This window comes from Cheilinus undulatus, linkage group 1 (assembly GCF_018320785.1).
Source record: "Cheilinus undulatus linkage group 1, ASM1832078v1, whole genome shotgun sequence".
Taxonomy (NCBI): domain Eukaryota; kingdom Metazoa; phylum Chordata; class Actinopteri; order Labriformes; family Labridae; genus Cheilinus; species Cheilinus undulatus.
The window spans coordinates 26,809,931-26,825,161 of record NC_054865.1 but is presented as its reverse complement, the minus strand read 5'-3'; the positions used below and the strand labels follow the sequence as shown (position 1 = coordinate 26,825,161).

General features: G+C 38.3%; 1 protein-coding gene across 2 annotated transcripts in view; it reads right to left on the bottom strand.

Moving 5' to 3' along the window:
• The window catches only part of LOC121512426 (FERM domain-containing protein 5-like), a 121,822-nt gene that overhangs the window by 7,353 nt on the left and 99,238 nt on the right, over positions 1 to 15,231 (bottom strand). Inside the window, exons 5-11 of one of the 2 annotated variants that reach the window (XM_041791699.1) lie at positions 12,944 to 13,041; positions 10,361 to 10,484; positions 4,867 to 4,954; positions 4,573 to 4,661; positions 759 to 822; positions 306 to 430; positions 139 to 213 (exon numbers count right to left, since the gene is read on the bottom strand). In XM_041791699.1, the coding sequence (XP_041647633.1) occupies positions 139 to 213; positions 306 to 430; positions 759 to 822; positions 4,573 to 4,661; positions 4,867 to 4,954; positions 10,361 to 10,484; positions 12,944 to 13,041 (663 nt within the window). The remainder of the gene's footprint in view (positions 1 to 138; positions 214 to 305; positions 431 to 758; positions 823 to 4,572; positions 4,662 to 4,866; positions 4,955 to 10,360; positions 10,485 to 12,943; positions 13,042 to 15,231) is intronic. The other variant, XM_041791709.1, reaches the window with a different exon arrangement.

Sequence of the window (15,231 nt, the reverse complement as noted above, 5' to 3'; positions counted from 1 at the left end):
AAACTGTCATCATGGGATTTTTACAAGAACAAACATCACAACACAACACTGGTCATCCAGATAACCCCTGAAAAGTTGGTGTATAATTAATGGTCATAACTTGTATGCTTCCAACAAATACAGTATAGCAGGGAATACCTGTATCTGAAACGACTACCCTTAAAGAAGAGATTACTACTGGACACAGTGCGGACTTGACTGGACTTTTCCAACCTATCAAAAGATAGAAAAAAAAGACCTTTAAATCATAAGAATAAAATAACAGCAATAAAGGTTTTTTTAATGTCTCAGATTTTGTGACTTACTTGTAAAAGGCCTGATTCTCCACCCCACACTTCCACAGATGCTTACAGGCCTCGGGTGTTGGTGCAAAGTATGTCAGTATGATCTTCCTATCCTGTAACAAGTCCACCTCAGTACTCTGATCAAACTGGATATCAATAAATCATATTTTAACCACATTTCTTATACTGTTTTTGAAGAACTTCTCATCATGTAAAAGTCAAGTATATGCAGTCTTTTGTCTCACCTTTACAGAGCTTTAAGCTACAGATCCTAGCTTCACTTTGTTCACATGTCTGCTAAACCCCATGGCTAACACACATTTCTATCTAATCGTTTCACACTGACCTCACAGTTAAGAGAGGATTACATTGGCTTCACAGGGGCAGTCTCCATGCATAAAACAAGGATAGCCTCATTTAACGTCCTGAGCTCCAAAGAGAAGGAGTGAACATTTTAATAATGCATGCACATACCTCCTTCTGATTTGCATATATATGGAATGTCTTTGCTTCAAACTTGAGTTTGGTCACTTCATCCCTGAGTTGTAGGCAAAGGACGGACAGATGAAGAGTAAATTGATAAGACAAGGAAACAGGAGGCAAAGTGAGAGGGAAAGGAAAGAGAACAAAGGAAAGGATGGAGGGAGCAGAACAGTCAGAAATAAATTAAGGTGGTTAAATATTCATCCAGGCTGGAGGCAAATTAATAACATCAACAGGGTTTCATTTCTATTTTAAAAAGGGTACACACAATGATTCCAGGCAGAGAAAAACAAAAACTATACAAGGTTTCAACAACAACACAACTCTAAACAAACAAGTCACCCTGGATGAGCATCACAGCTGGTTGACTCTCCTGTGTCTGGAAAAGGTCACCAACATCCTCATGTATGTTTACTGTTTTTGTTTTATCTTTACTTCAAAATTCAGTACATTTGCAGATTAAGATACAGTGGGCTACTACTAAAAAAACTAAAATACTCATTCAGATTTTTGTTGAGACAGTGCTTCTAGCTCAAATATTCAAATATCTATTGCATTGATTTCTTTAAAATCATATTCTTATTCAGTCACAATGATGGGTTTTAACTTTTAAATCAAATGAAAATACTCAATCAGGCATTTATTATTTAGGTGTAGTGAGTTGTTGCACTTGATCTCGGAAATACTAAATATTTAAAGCTGCTATTAAGAACTATTAATTTAGCAATCTTTTAACATTCAAATGTATTGCTCAGTTTGTATATTTGCCATGGAAAGTGATGATATCATGTACAGGTGTATCTCAAAAAACTAGAATATCATGTAAATGTTCATTTTTTTCCATGTTTTACTTCACAGACTTAAACGTCCGTAAGTTCTAGATTCATCTCATACAAAGTAAAATATTTTGAGACTTTTTGTTTTGATTTTGATGACTATGGCTGACAGCTCGTGAAAATCTAAAATCTACTATCTCTAAATATCAAAATATTTTCAAATAGCCCAATTTGCAAAGGTTACCTGACCTTTCATTCTCTCACTCTGTTTCAATCAAACAATCACAATCATCAAGAAGACTGCCGACTTGATTTGCATGTAGACCACAATCACTGACACCCTTTACAAGGAGGGTAAGCCACAGAAGGTCACTGCTGAAAGGGCAAGTTGCTCAGAGTACTGTATCTCTTCCAGTCATTTTCCATATTCATGGAAAGTTGACTGAATGGAAAAGTGTGGTAAGAAAAGGTGCAAAAGCAACAGGGATGAGCTCAGCCCTCAGAGGCTTTGTCACACAAACCAGATTTAAGAACTTAGGGGAGCTTTACAAGAAGTGGATGTCAGTGATGGTTTAGATGCCATGTCATCTGCCGCTGTCGGTCCACTGTGTTGTTTCAAGTCCAGAGTCAATGTTGTCAGCCATCTACCAGGAGATTTTAGAGCACTTCATGCTTCCATCTGCTGAGAAGCTTTATGGAGATTCTGATTTCCTTTTCCAGCAGGACTTGGCACCTGCCCTCAGTGAAGCCAGAACTACCAGAAACTGGTTTACTAACCATGGTATTACTGTGTTTGATTCTCCAGCCAACCGAGCTGACCTATCAAAAATCCTTTTTTGGACCAATGTTTTGTGATATTCTGATAAAATAAGGAAGTGAACTTTTTGATTTTTATGAGGTGTAGGTAGAAGTCATTAAGATAAAAAAAAAAAACTTGAGTCTTTCACTTTGTATGAGATTAATCTAGAATATATGGAAGTCTAGCATCTTGAATTAAATTACAGGAAAAAAGGGACCTTTTTTAAGATATTCTGCTTTTAAAGATGCACCTGTATTTATATATGTGGTACCAGCTCAACTCTGCTCAAGGGTCGGTGACTTACCAAAGTAATGGATGCCAACCGCCGTAAAAACAAGAAGAAGCCAACTCTGCTCAACTCTACTTGGTTTTAGCACCAGCCACTTTTATTTCCTTTATCGTTTACACTTTTGTATATCATATCACAGCATGGCAGCGCAAAACTGCTGTTGTCCAACCACCAAACTGGTGCTTGAAACTGTGTTAATAATGTTGGATAGTTCTTTATTAATGATACCACAGAGGGTACCGTCTAGACCTGCCCTCTTAGTAAAGTGTTTTAATAACTCTGGTAATGAACTGGTGCTTTACAAATAAAGACTGACTGACTGATTGCTATTGAGTCAATAGAGTGCATGGTTCTCTGTAGCTTTTTGTCACAGTGAGGGGAGGAGTTTTGCTACAGAGAGAGTTGCAGGCAATGAGACAAAATACAATCGAAAATTGAGTTTGGGAAGTTATGAAGGTGATGACAGTTTTCTTAAGTGTATGTTTTGGGGCTTTTATGCCTTTATTTAGAGAGGAGGACATGGGATAAACCAAACTCTCTGACCACTCTGTGGTCAGCAGTGTCATAAGGTCACAGTTTAATGTTAGCTCAGCTAGTTTGGAGCCTCACCAGAGGTGATATCGATAACGTACCAGGTACCAGGCAGTAGGTATGATCACTAATGGAAAATCACAGAGCGAGTTGAGTTGAACTGAGCTGGTACCACATGGTGGAAAATCACCAAAGGTCTGTTAAGCCATGATATTATTGATTGTCTGACACCTTCCCTGTGACAGCAGCAACAGGTATCTAAAAAGTATAAAATTACTTGATCTTACTCTTGTGTTCTTGTTTGCCTTATAGGTCACTGAAAGATATTAATATAAGTTTGAGCCTGTTTCATAAGCAGATTAAATAACCTGTCACAGGGGCTTTAAAACAAATGTTTTAATCAGCAATGTAAGGATTCAAAGGATCATTTCTGGAGTTTTTTCTGTCCTTTGCAGGCATTTTAAACAATTTATTCAGAATAATTTCTGTTATTTAAAAAAAAAAGGAGTGCAGCAAAGTCATCAAAGTGTGTAAAGTGTATGACAATTGGACATTCACATTAGCAGCTTGTTGAGTTTGCTGACACTTTTCTTCTAATGTGATGCTAATTAAGGGATGATATATATTCATGAATATATTTTCCCCTCTCACTGCTGCCAAAAATATCTGTTTCCCAAATGAGAGGATTAATATGGAGCTTTGGAAATGGAAATAAAGTTTTTTTCACTAATATGAGCACATTCAGGTCTAGAAAAATAAGAGACCATTTCACAAGTATGTTTGTCTCTAGATTATTATTTATAGATTTGTGACTGGGTGACATTAACACTTCTGTCTTATCTCCCAAAATCCAAAAAAGTTCCTTTATCAACAATAAGAAACTTATGGTAGAGTTCAAAAATCAATATTTGATGTCTGTGTCTTGCCTGCATCCTGATGATGTTCATGATGTCTTAGTTGTGTAGAATGGCTTCATGTCTGCACTCTGATTGATATCTGTGATGTCTTAGTTTGCATGGCATCACATGACATCTAGGTTTTGATGTATATTAATCTTGATGAATTATTATCTCATCCATATTCCTGTTTAGTTTCTTTAAATGTGTGGATTCTGCTGATGTTGTCTGCATGTCACATTCTGTTTTCTTATCTTTTCTTTGGGTTGTTGCTTTGTTCTTCTGCTTGCTTCTGTACATGTCAAAGCACTTTGTAAACCCATGTTTTTAAAAGTGCTATACAAATAAAGTTATTATTATTATAATATTTGGTGGCTCAGTGATTTCTTTAAAGGCTTGGAACCTACTGGAATAGTATGACTTAGTTCGCAAAGCTATTGTGGCAATTGATTTGTGTTTGTTATACTTCTTACTGTATCATCTTCTCCAGTTGTATCTGCTGATCTGTACTCACCATTTAAGAAAATGGATCCTCCTGTTTCCCTGCAGCACAGTGAATCCAAAAGGGGTAAACGCCAGAAAAGCTGGGTTACCAGACACATCCTGGTAGACACACAAACATTTTTTTTTTGTTCATTTAGATGCTAAATACCATCCTTGCACATTTTCTACACTGATAAAGGACAGGTTCCCTTAGTTTTTCCACACATCTGTTTCAAAACATGCAAAATGATTCACTGTGCAAACATACGTACATACATAATGCATAAAGAATATAAATAGTAAATAGTAGTTTTGTGGTGACAACCTTGCACGGATGAGGGTCCACTCCATATGTTTCTAACATCTGAGCCTTCTGGAGGAAGTTGAGCTCTGACGTTTCCGGAGTTTGACCTCTAAAACAAAAAAGTCAGCTTTACTGGCTCAGATTACAACCATCTGTTCAAGAAAGAACATACTATATTCTAAAAAGTTTGGGCTTGTTTCTTTTTTTATAAATAAGATAAAACCAAACACTTTTTGTATGAGTGTGAAACCACTATTTTGGGCATAAGCCCTTGATATCACAGGCACAGACACATATGGCTTGCTGATAACGATGTCCAAAGGATCTACTGCAGTACGGACTTTGAAAACACACAGCCCATCTGTTTCGTTTCTGTAAACACGATGTAAACTGACCAACAGAGAGGGTTTATCTGCCGTGTAAAGACTGAGAAACTTCTCTCCGTCTGACAGTCAAATATGGCCAATGTGTTGAAGTGATGAAGCTAAAGCAGGGACATTTTCAGTGATCTGACTGATCATATTTGTTCCAGTTGAAACACTTAAACCAGGGGTGTCAAACCCAAGGCCCGAGGGCCAAACCTGGCCAATAGTACAGTTATACCCAGCCTGCTAGATCATATCATATTTTTATTATTACTTGCACCTCTGTAATGAGGTCTGCAGATTTCCTCCAGTATAAAAATGAAAAATCAACTGTGATGATTTGAAATATCCTTCTTAAGTCATAAAAATTTGTAAAATTAAAGAGTAAAAATAATGAGATAAAAATCAGGAATGCAGGAAAATGAATTATTTTGTGTTATCACTTAATATTTTAAAATACTGGATCTCATAATTCTGACTTAAACTTATTATTTTGACTTTTTATTTCATATTTTGACCTTTAAACTCATGATTCTGAATTGACCTCACATAACTTTGACTTTAAATCCCATATTTTAACCTTTAAGACGTGCAATTGACCCTTTGAACTCATGATTTCAAGTTCAATCTCATATTTTAACCTTTAAAACTAATGATTTCTACTTAATGTCATATTTTGACCTTTTCAACTCATGATTTTGACTTTCTAGCTCATGTATTTTCCTTTTTAAAAACATTTTTTAACTTTTAATTTCATGTTTGACCTTTTGAACTAAAAGTTTGCCTTTTTATCTCAGATTCTGAACCTTTAAAATTATCAATTGTTTTTTTTTTTTTCAGATTTTAAAATCATTTATCATCAGTGCTATGTTTTTTCATTACCTGTGAAAATGAGGTTGACAGTTTACAGTTAAATGCTGACTCTGGTAGGTGCCCAGTTTAGACCTAAATTCAGAATCTGGCCCCTGCTGTGATTGAGTTTGACACCCCTGACTCAAGCAATCTTAATTATCTTACAGCCTCAACATTTAGAGTTTGTGTGCTGACTGAAACAAATAAAGGTCGGTCTGGTCCTTCATGCATCTCTATTAAAATCCTTGTATAAAACATGGACCTCATTTCCCTCGACTATCTCTGTTCCCTTAACTTGACAACTCCAGGTGCTGATTTATAAAAGAAAGAGCAACTTTCCCCTGTGAAGAAGAGTAACCATGATGGGATGAATGCAACTGTTTCAAACTGCAATAGAGGGCAGTGTGGTATTAAATCTCTAGTCACTGTGTTTACTTGGGTTGTGTAACTGTGTGTGTGTTCATGTCTGTGTGTGTGTGAGACAGAGGCAAAGAGAAAAGCAGTATAAAAGCACGAACAAATAGTGGCAGTGAGATCCCACTGCTATCCAAAGCTTACATGTCATGTTTTCACCAGTTTGAATGTCCTGCTGGCAAGCAGGGTCAGATGTGTCTGTTTGTCTCACAGGGCAAGGTAACTTGTGTAGCGTGTCAAAGTTTCTGATACAAAAGGCTTTAAAATGAAGCCATAAAGTCATTACTTTAATGAAAAAAATGAAGCAAAGCTATTCTTTTAAAATCAGATATTCAATTACATTATAACCTACATCTAATCATCACAGAAAGACTGCACAATATGAACCAACACTATGCTGACATGCATGTGCAAATATGGCAGTGGGTATGTAGACTTCTATTCTTGTGGCATTCACATCAAAACAGGCATCAATACTGTTGATTGTTACGAAAAGTCTAACATTAAACTACAACCCCAGTAACTTGTGCAATCATTGTGAAACTCACCACCAGGCAAAAACTTTCACTGAGCACCTCAGGGAGCAAAAAATAAGCACCATTCTGATGACACATAATCCATAAGGGGCTTTGCTGACACCACCAATCTTAGGGATTAACAACCAGGTAGAGCTTTCTCTGCTGATTAGACTGACAACTCCTCCAGCAGTTCTTTAGAGGAGAAAAACTTTGGACTAAGTGTGGGGCAAGTTTTACAACAATAAAAACACATAGTCTCAGTGACACCTACTGGTCTCTGGAGAGACATTTTGAAGCTAAATGAAGATGCTCACCATATTGGAAATGCTAACTGTACCTAACCATTGTTCAATTTTGTAACAGTCAAATAGAGAAGAAACTCATCTTTAAAGCTTCATTCTTTGTACAAGGACTAAGCCAATTCTCTAAGGTCTAAGCATGTCAATAATAAACTCAAAGTATAATTACTTTGATTTACTTCCCGGTGGGGTTGTTTATGTAACACAGCACAAGGCTAATTTAGGTGTTAAATATTTATGTGATCAACATGGATGACGTCAAACAAACTTATCTCTGGGACAGTTTAGAGATACTTAAAAATAAGCAGGGAAGTTGGTGGTATGGAAGAATATTGAGTCAGTCATTGATGCAGGTAGGGAAGCCAAAAGAGAGTTGTGGTGGACTTCAATGAATCGATAAACCTACCTACTGCAGGAGCACCATCTCACTTCTCCATAGCTGGGAGTGCTACCTTTCTGGGTAATCTAGCCTATAGTAGCAGCTGTAGCTAAGTAAAGTAAGTTCAGCTGCATCATCAATAAAAGGACAGCACTAAACTATCTACTGTGGATGCTTTTGTCTTCCTTCAGGGCAACTCCAAATTACCCCTGATGGTTGGATTTTACTGTTACAGTGGCGGTTACAGTTGAAATCATCGTTCATGAGGACCAGTATTGATAAACTGACAGTAGGACTCAATTTCCATTTGAAATGAAGAGTTTTAAGGTGGTGTCTAGTTAACAGAGCACTGGTTAGATATTTGATTGGATGATTCGTTACTGTTTTTAGTGGAAGATGGTATTTGGCTGTTGTAAGCTGCTAAGTTATAGTAGCAGCTGATGTGCTAATTTAGAGCTAACAGGGTTAATGTTAATAATTGTGTAAGTGTTAAACGTTTATTTTTTTTTGCAATTGGCTACATGTGTATAGGGAAAAGCCCACAGCTTTCATTTTGTTAATTTAAACAACTAACACAAAGACAAGGTCTGGTCATGAGTAATGTGTGTCTAGCAGGCTGTAAAAACAGGTTTGGTTTTTACTGGGTACTTGGACCAGGTTCAGACAGAAACATGTTTACTCATTCCTGTTTTAGCACAGACATAAAGCGGTGTCACAGCGTTCCTATTGTTATTTTTGTTGCTGTTTAATGCAGGCTACTAGTCACATTGCTATCAAAGTATATGTCTGGTAGTTGTTCTAAAAGTCAAGACAAAAAAGGTCTAGCAGAAACTCTGCCCCGACCACAGCTTAACCAACCCAAACAAGACAATTAAGCTACATTTATACCTTTTTAAGAGTCTGCTTTTGTCAAAATGTGGGAAGTCCACAAAGGTCTGTAGGCATGTACCTCTGGACCCTTACTTGCCCGCTTCTTTTGCTTTTTTAGCCCTTTCCACATCAATTCAATGACTCTAAAATTGGTGTGAACACATTTATTTATGCTATAAAAATGTATATTTTAACACTGGACCAACAGGGTATTATTTGGCTGTAGCAGGCAGCCTGAAGTGGATACCTGAGGTGCTGCACTGTTTCCACTTTCCAGTGACTTTCTGGAAGTATCATCTAGGTCTCACACTTAATAAAGAGAGACTGTGACATCCCTATCAAAGTCCTGTCCAGAACATGGACATCACATCTAAATGACCGAGCAAAATTGTGTCCCATGATTACAACTGGCCTTTTTACTCCTTATTGATTGGACATGCAGAACTGCAGCAGCTTAATTTCCAAAAATACTAAAAGAGAACACAAACTGGAAAAAAGACCACATGAGATAAAATATTAAAGAGAACCAAGTTGAATAAACAGAGCCAAGACTCTCTGAGTTTGGGAATGAGCCCAAATTTACCAAATCATTGATAGCTGCCCAAGAACAGTTTTCTGGCCACGCTTTGCCTGAGGCAGGACGCTCCAGCTGGTGCACTGTTGGGAGCATCCTGCTGGCCAAATACTGTAGACTGGAGTGAGCTGCAGACTGGTTCATTCAGTGGTCAGGGATGTGTTGCAATAATAGACTGTCCTGAACTTCTGCATGGTGATTTTAGTGCAGTCATTTTCAGAGGTAAATAACACAGTCTAAAGGGGCTGATTGAAACATTTGATTGACTTTGTTTTAATTTTCCATCTCAGTATACATTATGCTATGTCATTCATTCATTCATCATTGCCTGTCATCCCAAATCATTTTTAATCTACACCCTTTGCTCAAGCTAATCATATCAGGGTTGCACCAAAGATCAGAGTGAAGATGAATGTGTGCAATAACGAGACTCAAAGACTACACAGCAGTCATCCCTTTCTGTTTGCTGTAACTACTGTTACGGATAGGTTTGGGGTTTTTTCTCTTTCTCACTTTTCTTTTCCCCTGAAACTATGAGCTGGTATCAAACAGAGATGCAGCAGCTGTGTGTAAATATATTGTCGGGTAAAGCCTGGGAAATAAAGACTACAAATCCCAGCGGCACAGGTCGGTGTTGGGAGACGTCACCGCTGGTCTGTGTGTTTGAAAACTGGTTGAGTTGTGAAATTGGGGACACCTGTACAGAGAGCAGCTGCGGAGCCACGCTATAGAGACGCCGTAAAGAACTACTTCACTTTTACATCTGATGGACCAACATGTGAAGTTGTGTAGTTCAGCCTGCACCGTGCTCGCTTAGCTGCGTGAGTTTAGCCCGCGTGTTTTTAAACCCACACCACCGTCTCCACCATCTCTCCATCACAACACAACAAAACCTGAACGAATCCAACCAGACGGGGCTGGCAGCTCATGGCAGCCAAAGACTGTGCTTGTCAGGTAACCGAGGAAGGACGCCATGGTCGAGGTCCAGACTTCACGGCAGCTACACACAGCTGCCATTTATTCACCTCTGGTTTACTGCTCAGCTCATGGTTGTGTTTTCACGCTTGGATGCAGTGACCGCAACTCCATTAATTGGGGTTGTCTAAGTTGCATTCATAACACTACCCTTTTAATTTAAGATGCATTGTAGGAGGTCAGGTGTGCCTCCCTTGTGCGTGCACTGTGTCTGGTGTGGAGGTGAGGGAACTCCAGGTGCAAAGTGGCATGGACAGGTGTCTCCTTACATCAGCTCAGTCTTGTGGATCTCAGCAATCCTTCGCTCCAGCTTCTCTGAGTGTTTAGGGAAGAACTGGAACTTGGAGCTGTAGCCTTCTGGGTGTTTCCCAGGGTCGTAGTCACCAATTTCAGCTGAAACATTAGAAAAAAACAGGGGGAGACAAAGGAAAGGTTAATCAAGTTTGATGATAATTTCTTAATCTACTTGCAAACTTAAAAATGAAACTCCCTTTCAAATCTCTCAGGTGACCTTGGCCTTGTTATGCCAATTGCTGCATTATGTCAATTAAATATTTTGTGCCAAATTCCTGAAAAGTGCATTTAATGATTCACTTTATTAAATATTTTCTCTGATGTGTTGTTGGGAATGCCAGATAGATTACTCATAGGTAGAGTATAAAATATAGGTTCTGAACTTTAAATTACAAAGGACCTTTTACTACTTTAATCTTTGTATGGGGCTGTCTTCATCAAATCAGAGGGGTTACTTATAGTGCATATGACCAAAAACCATGACTAAGCAAAAATTATTAAAAAAAAAAAAAAAAAAAAGGTTGCACCTGTGCCCCCACACCCCTGAAAATCATGGTTGAAATCAATGGTGATTCAAGACTTGGCAGAAATAAACATAAACACAACTTACAAGCCTTACAGACCAGCTGATAAAGATTTACTTGAAGCTTACTTGAGTTGCAAGGATTGGTTGTAGAAAAAAACGGTACAACAGTATGGTAAAAGCACAGCATGTATATACCCCCCCCCCACTTCTCCACATTTCAGAAAATGTCTGCTAAAACAAGCCGTTCTCAGATCGTCCCCTCTTGATGTCATATGGGGAGTTAGTCCCGCCCCCAGGTTTGGTTGCCCCTCCTCACTTGGAAGAAAGTTCCATCCTCCTCTCCTAATCCTTAATGCTGGCAGCTGAGAGGAGGAGAGCCACATTCATTAAGCCACATGCATTTCCTGAGAGGGGTGGAGTCAGGGGCGGAGTCAGACAGCTCAGTAACATTTACAGACAGAAACAGCTCGTTCTGAGCAGGGCTGAAAGAGGGTTTTTAGACATGCAAAAATTAAATACTGTGGTAATTTTTCAGCAACAAACTTCATAGGCATGTTTTGGGGACCTCTGAGAATATTACAAACTTTTCTTAAAGGGGTAAAATATGTCCCCTTTATGTTTGTTATAATAAAGGCAGTTTTTTAACCTGTGATAAATTATTCAGATGGCATTATGTCTTCACTATGAAACATACTGTACAAGTCCATTTTATTTGCATGGTTTTGGTTTCCACATCCAAACACTGACATTATAACAACTGGTGGAAGAAATACACAGACATTTTTGAGTTTGTGTCACCTCTCCAGAGAGCATAATGCTCTACACATACAGTAACACATTCATATTATCTGACATGCCAGTGCAAAGTGTGCTTATTAACTGGGTGTTAACATTACAGCTTATATGTGTATCACACTTTATGGTTTCACAGTTTCTGACATGTTGCAGAGCAGTGCTTATTAAATAGACTCCACTTAACACTGCTGTTCTTGTCTTACACCCGGAAAAATGTGTTTTACACTACATGTCAACATTCACCTACACATTCATACACACATGCAAAATGAACAGTTTGCAACAATCTGGGTATCTTGTCAAAAGACACTGACATTTAGATTTTCTGCCATTATTATCAGTATCAGACAGAGAATGTAGACGGAGAATGTTCAGGCAGCCACAAAAATACTCTACAGCAGAATAAAAAACAGCACTTAAATGGCCATTCATTTAATAATTCCAGTAACTCTCCTCTTTACAAATGTAATGGTAAATGGACTACACCACATCTTGTTCAAAAGAGACAGAGAAAGTCAGAGATGGAACTCTTAGTCTTCAAACTGAAAGCTTTCCATATTAAACTGAGCCACATCGGCCAGAAGTCAAGTGTTTATGTCCATGCAAGGTAAAATGCACATCACAGAAAATCTCTGAAGGGTCATACACACATTAAAACATCCATTTTGACAACAGATAAAACAAAGGACAAAGAAAAAAATCGGGACCCCTCATAGATTTACTTTACCTGCAGACATCAAAGGATTGATAAGAAAGTTTTTAAAGCCCCTGTCAGAGCCAAGGGTGGATATTGAGGAGGCAGTGAGGCTGAAAGCAACAGTGCATTAATGCAGGCAGAGCCAGCAATGGCAGCGCAGAGGGAGAAACCAGAAATCTGGCAGCTTAAATAGACCACCAATTGGGAGGATGTCTTGTCAGGTGACTGGATAATAACACAGCAAATGTGACGCCCCTTCAATACTACCTAATCCATCCATACACATTCATACACTGCTGTCTACAGACAAGGGCAAATTCAGGGTTCAAGTTCATTCCCAAGGACGCTGCAACAAGGTGGACTGTAGGAACTGGAATCAAACCTCCTGACTGAGAAACGACCAGCTCTTCCACTGAACCACTCTATAGATTCTTTCAATTTGTGTTTGCAAGAACTTACTGATCAAAAGCCAAACTACAGGAGTCAGGCTGAAGGCTGTGCAGCATTTATTAAGAAAATGAAGACGGTGTTTGGTCATACCTTGTAATATGTAGGCAGCCAGCAGAGCAGCATCGGATGTCTTACACAGGAGACGGCCATGGTAGAGATCCCTCTTAACCTGCAGGAAGACGAGATATCTGTGGAGTGGAACACAGAGAAACTGATTCGGGTCATTAATTAGATAGAAAACAATATCCACATTAATTTCATTGGAAACACATTATAAAGGTGTGAAAACTTTTACATGAGATGTCCCTTGACGTCTCAGATGTCAGAGAGTTTTCTCAAAGAAGGTAACTGAGCCTGTAAATTTGAGCCTGTGTGCTTCCTAATGGGTTTGTTTTACTGATGCTGAACCCGTAATGGCTGTGTGACACTTCAAAAAGGCTCAAAGTCTCACTTTCTTTTATGATCTGTGGCACAGTTGTGCTATATACTGTGTAGGAGTGGAGCCAAAAGTGGGACTCAGCCCAAACTTAGGAGGGTCTGGAGATACGCTTCACTGTAAACTCTTTAACCATGCAAAATCAACGGATTGGCCAGATTCCATGTCTGTGATTTGGCAGATCCATCTGCAAAAATTTTAGCTTCAATACTTATATCTGGTTAAAAGGTGACAGGACCAATCAGTGTCGTTAAAGGAGAATGAGGTGAATGTGGTTTAGTTGTACAGCAAGCTAGCAAACAATGGTGACTAATGAAAAGATTAGCACCAATACAGCTATAGCAGCAGTTTTTGTCAGAACGAAAAATCATTTTATCCATTAAAAGAGGAGCAATGAGCCACACTGAAAGCTTTTGTCTATCTTTAAAATAAAGGTAGGGTAGGAATTCAGTATAATATTTGATATTAGCACTATTTGTTTTTGAAAAGAACAAAAAAATCCAAACATGTGGTCCCAGATGTTTCTGTTATGAACAAAAACAGGCTACAAGAATGAAATGTCAATCCTGCATTCAGAAGTGTCAGTTTGTTAATTATCATCCATGTCTTTTTGCATCTATCTATGAAAACACTTGCAGAAACATACCAGTGTGAAAGACTCAGGGCTTTTAAGAAGACATGTGGCTTAAGCTCAGTAACCCATCGCCTTACTCAGACAACGACACTCTATAAAGAGCTTTGGTTTGTGTCAGTTTTTGCATTTCTTGTTACAATGTTACAATGTCATTTAGCACATGCTTTTATTCAAAGCAACATACATTCGAGAGTAAGAACACAAGCAAAGACCTAGACAAGAAGAAACAACATTTGTAAGAGCCACAAAGTGCTTCAAGTCCATTTGGACGCAGGTACTGCCATGCAGTGTTAAAGACAAAGCACATGGTGTAAAGGTAGGGTAGGAATTCAGTAAAAGTTTTGTGGACAAAGCTGTACTTCTAGTTACTTTCCTAATGTTTCCTGTATATGCATGAGAGGTGTTTACAAGTGCACATACTTACTTTGTATAACATGTGTAGAAGTGGTACAAATATTGAAAACATCTTTATTGTGATTGTTATGACTGAGTCAGAGTTAATTGTATTGTTAATGTATGTCATTATTATTTGTCTGCATGTAGGACTGCTGCTTTTTGGTTCTGAGTGTGTCTGTTTTAGTGCTACGCTGCATGTGTGTTCATAATTGGTCACAAGCCACCAGTTACAGATTGACTGAGAGCTGCTGGTGAGTGCTAGCTGCTGATTGGCTGGAGGCTGATGGTGAACATTTAAAAGTGAGCTACTGATGCTGCTGAACTCTTCTTCTGCTGCCTTCTGCCTTCACAGAGTGTTAAATGTCTGTAGTGTATAAACTTTAGTTTTATTGGAAATCTCAAAAGCTTTTGAGGTAACTGTAGGGGAGAGCTAACTCTTTCTTTGAATAACACATTCTCCTGTTTTCTAGAAAGAATTAGTTTAGGATGTCTTTTTAGTTTCCTTTTCATTAAGGTATGTTCGTTAATTAAATAAGGATATTTGGCTTGTTTTTTATCTCTTTGGGGTATTGTTTTTTGTGTTTGTGTAAATAAATCTGAGAAATGTAGACTTCAATTAATTTCTGTTTTGCTTGGTCATCATTAGGAATCAGGAAGGAGAGGGCAATTTAATGTCACACAAGGTATCCATTAAGCCAGGTGTAACATGACAATTGTCTCTCTTCTCTGTTTTTGGCTTCAATGTCAGTTTCAGTTTCCCCAGTCCTTTTACTGCAGCTTCAGCATGCTCATTATGATGGTGTTAAAATGCAGAAAACCAGCTGGTATAACTGTTTACTATTCAGGATTAGCCTGTTAGTATCTAACAGATAGTGTGCAACTGTGGCTGCAATTAAAGTAGCAAAAAGAATT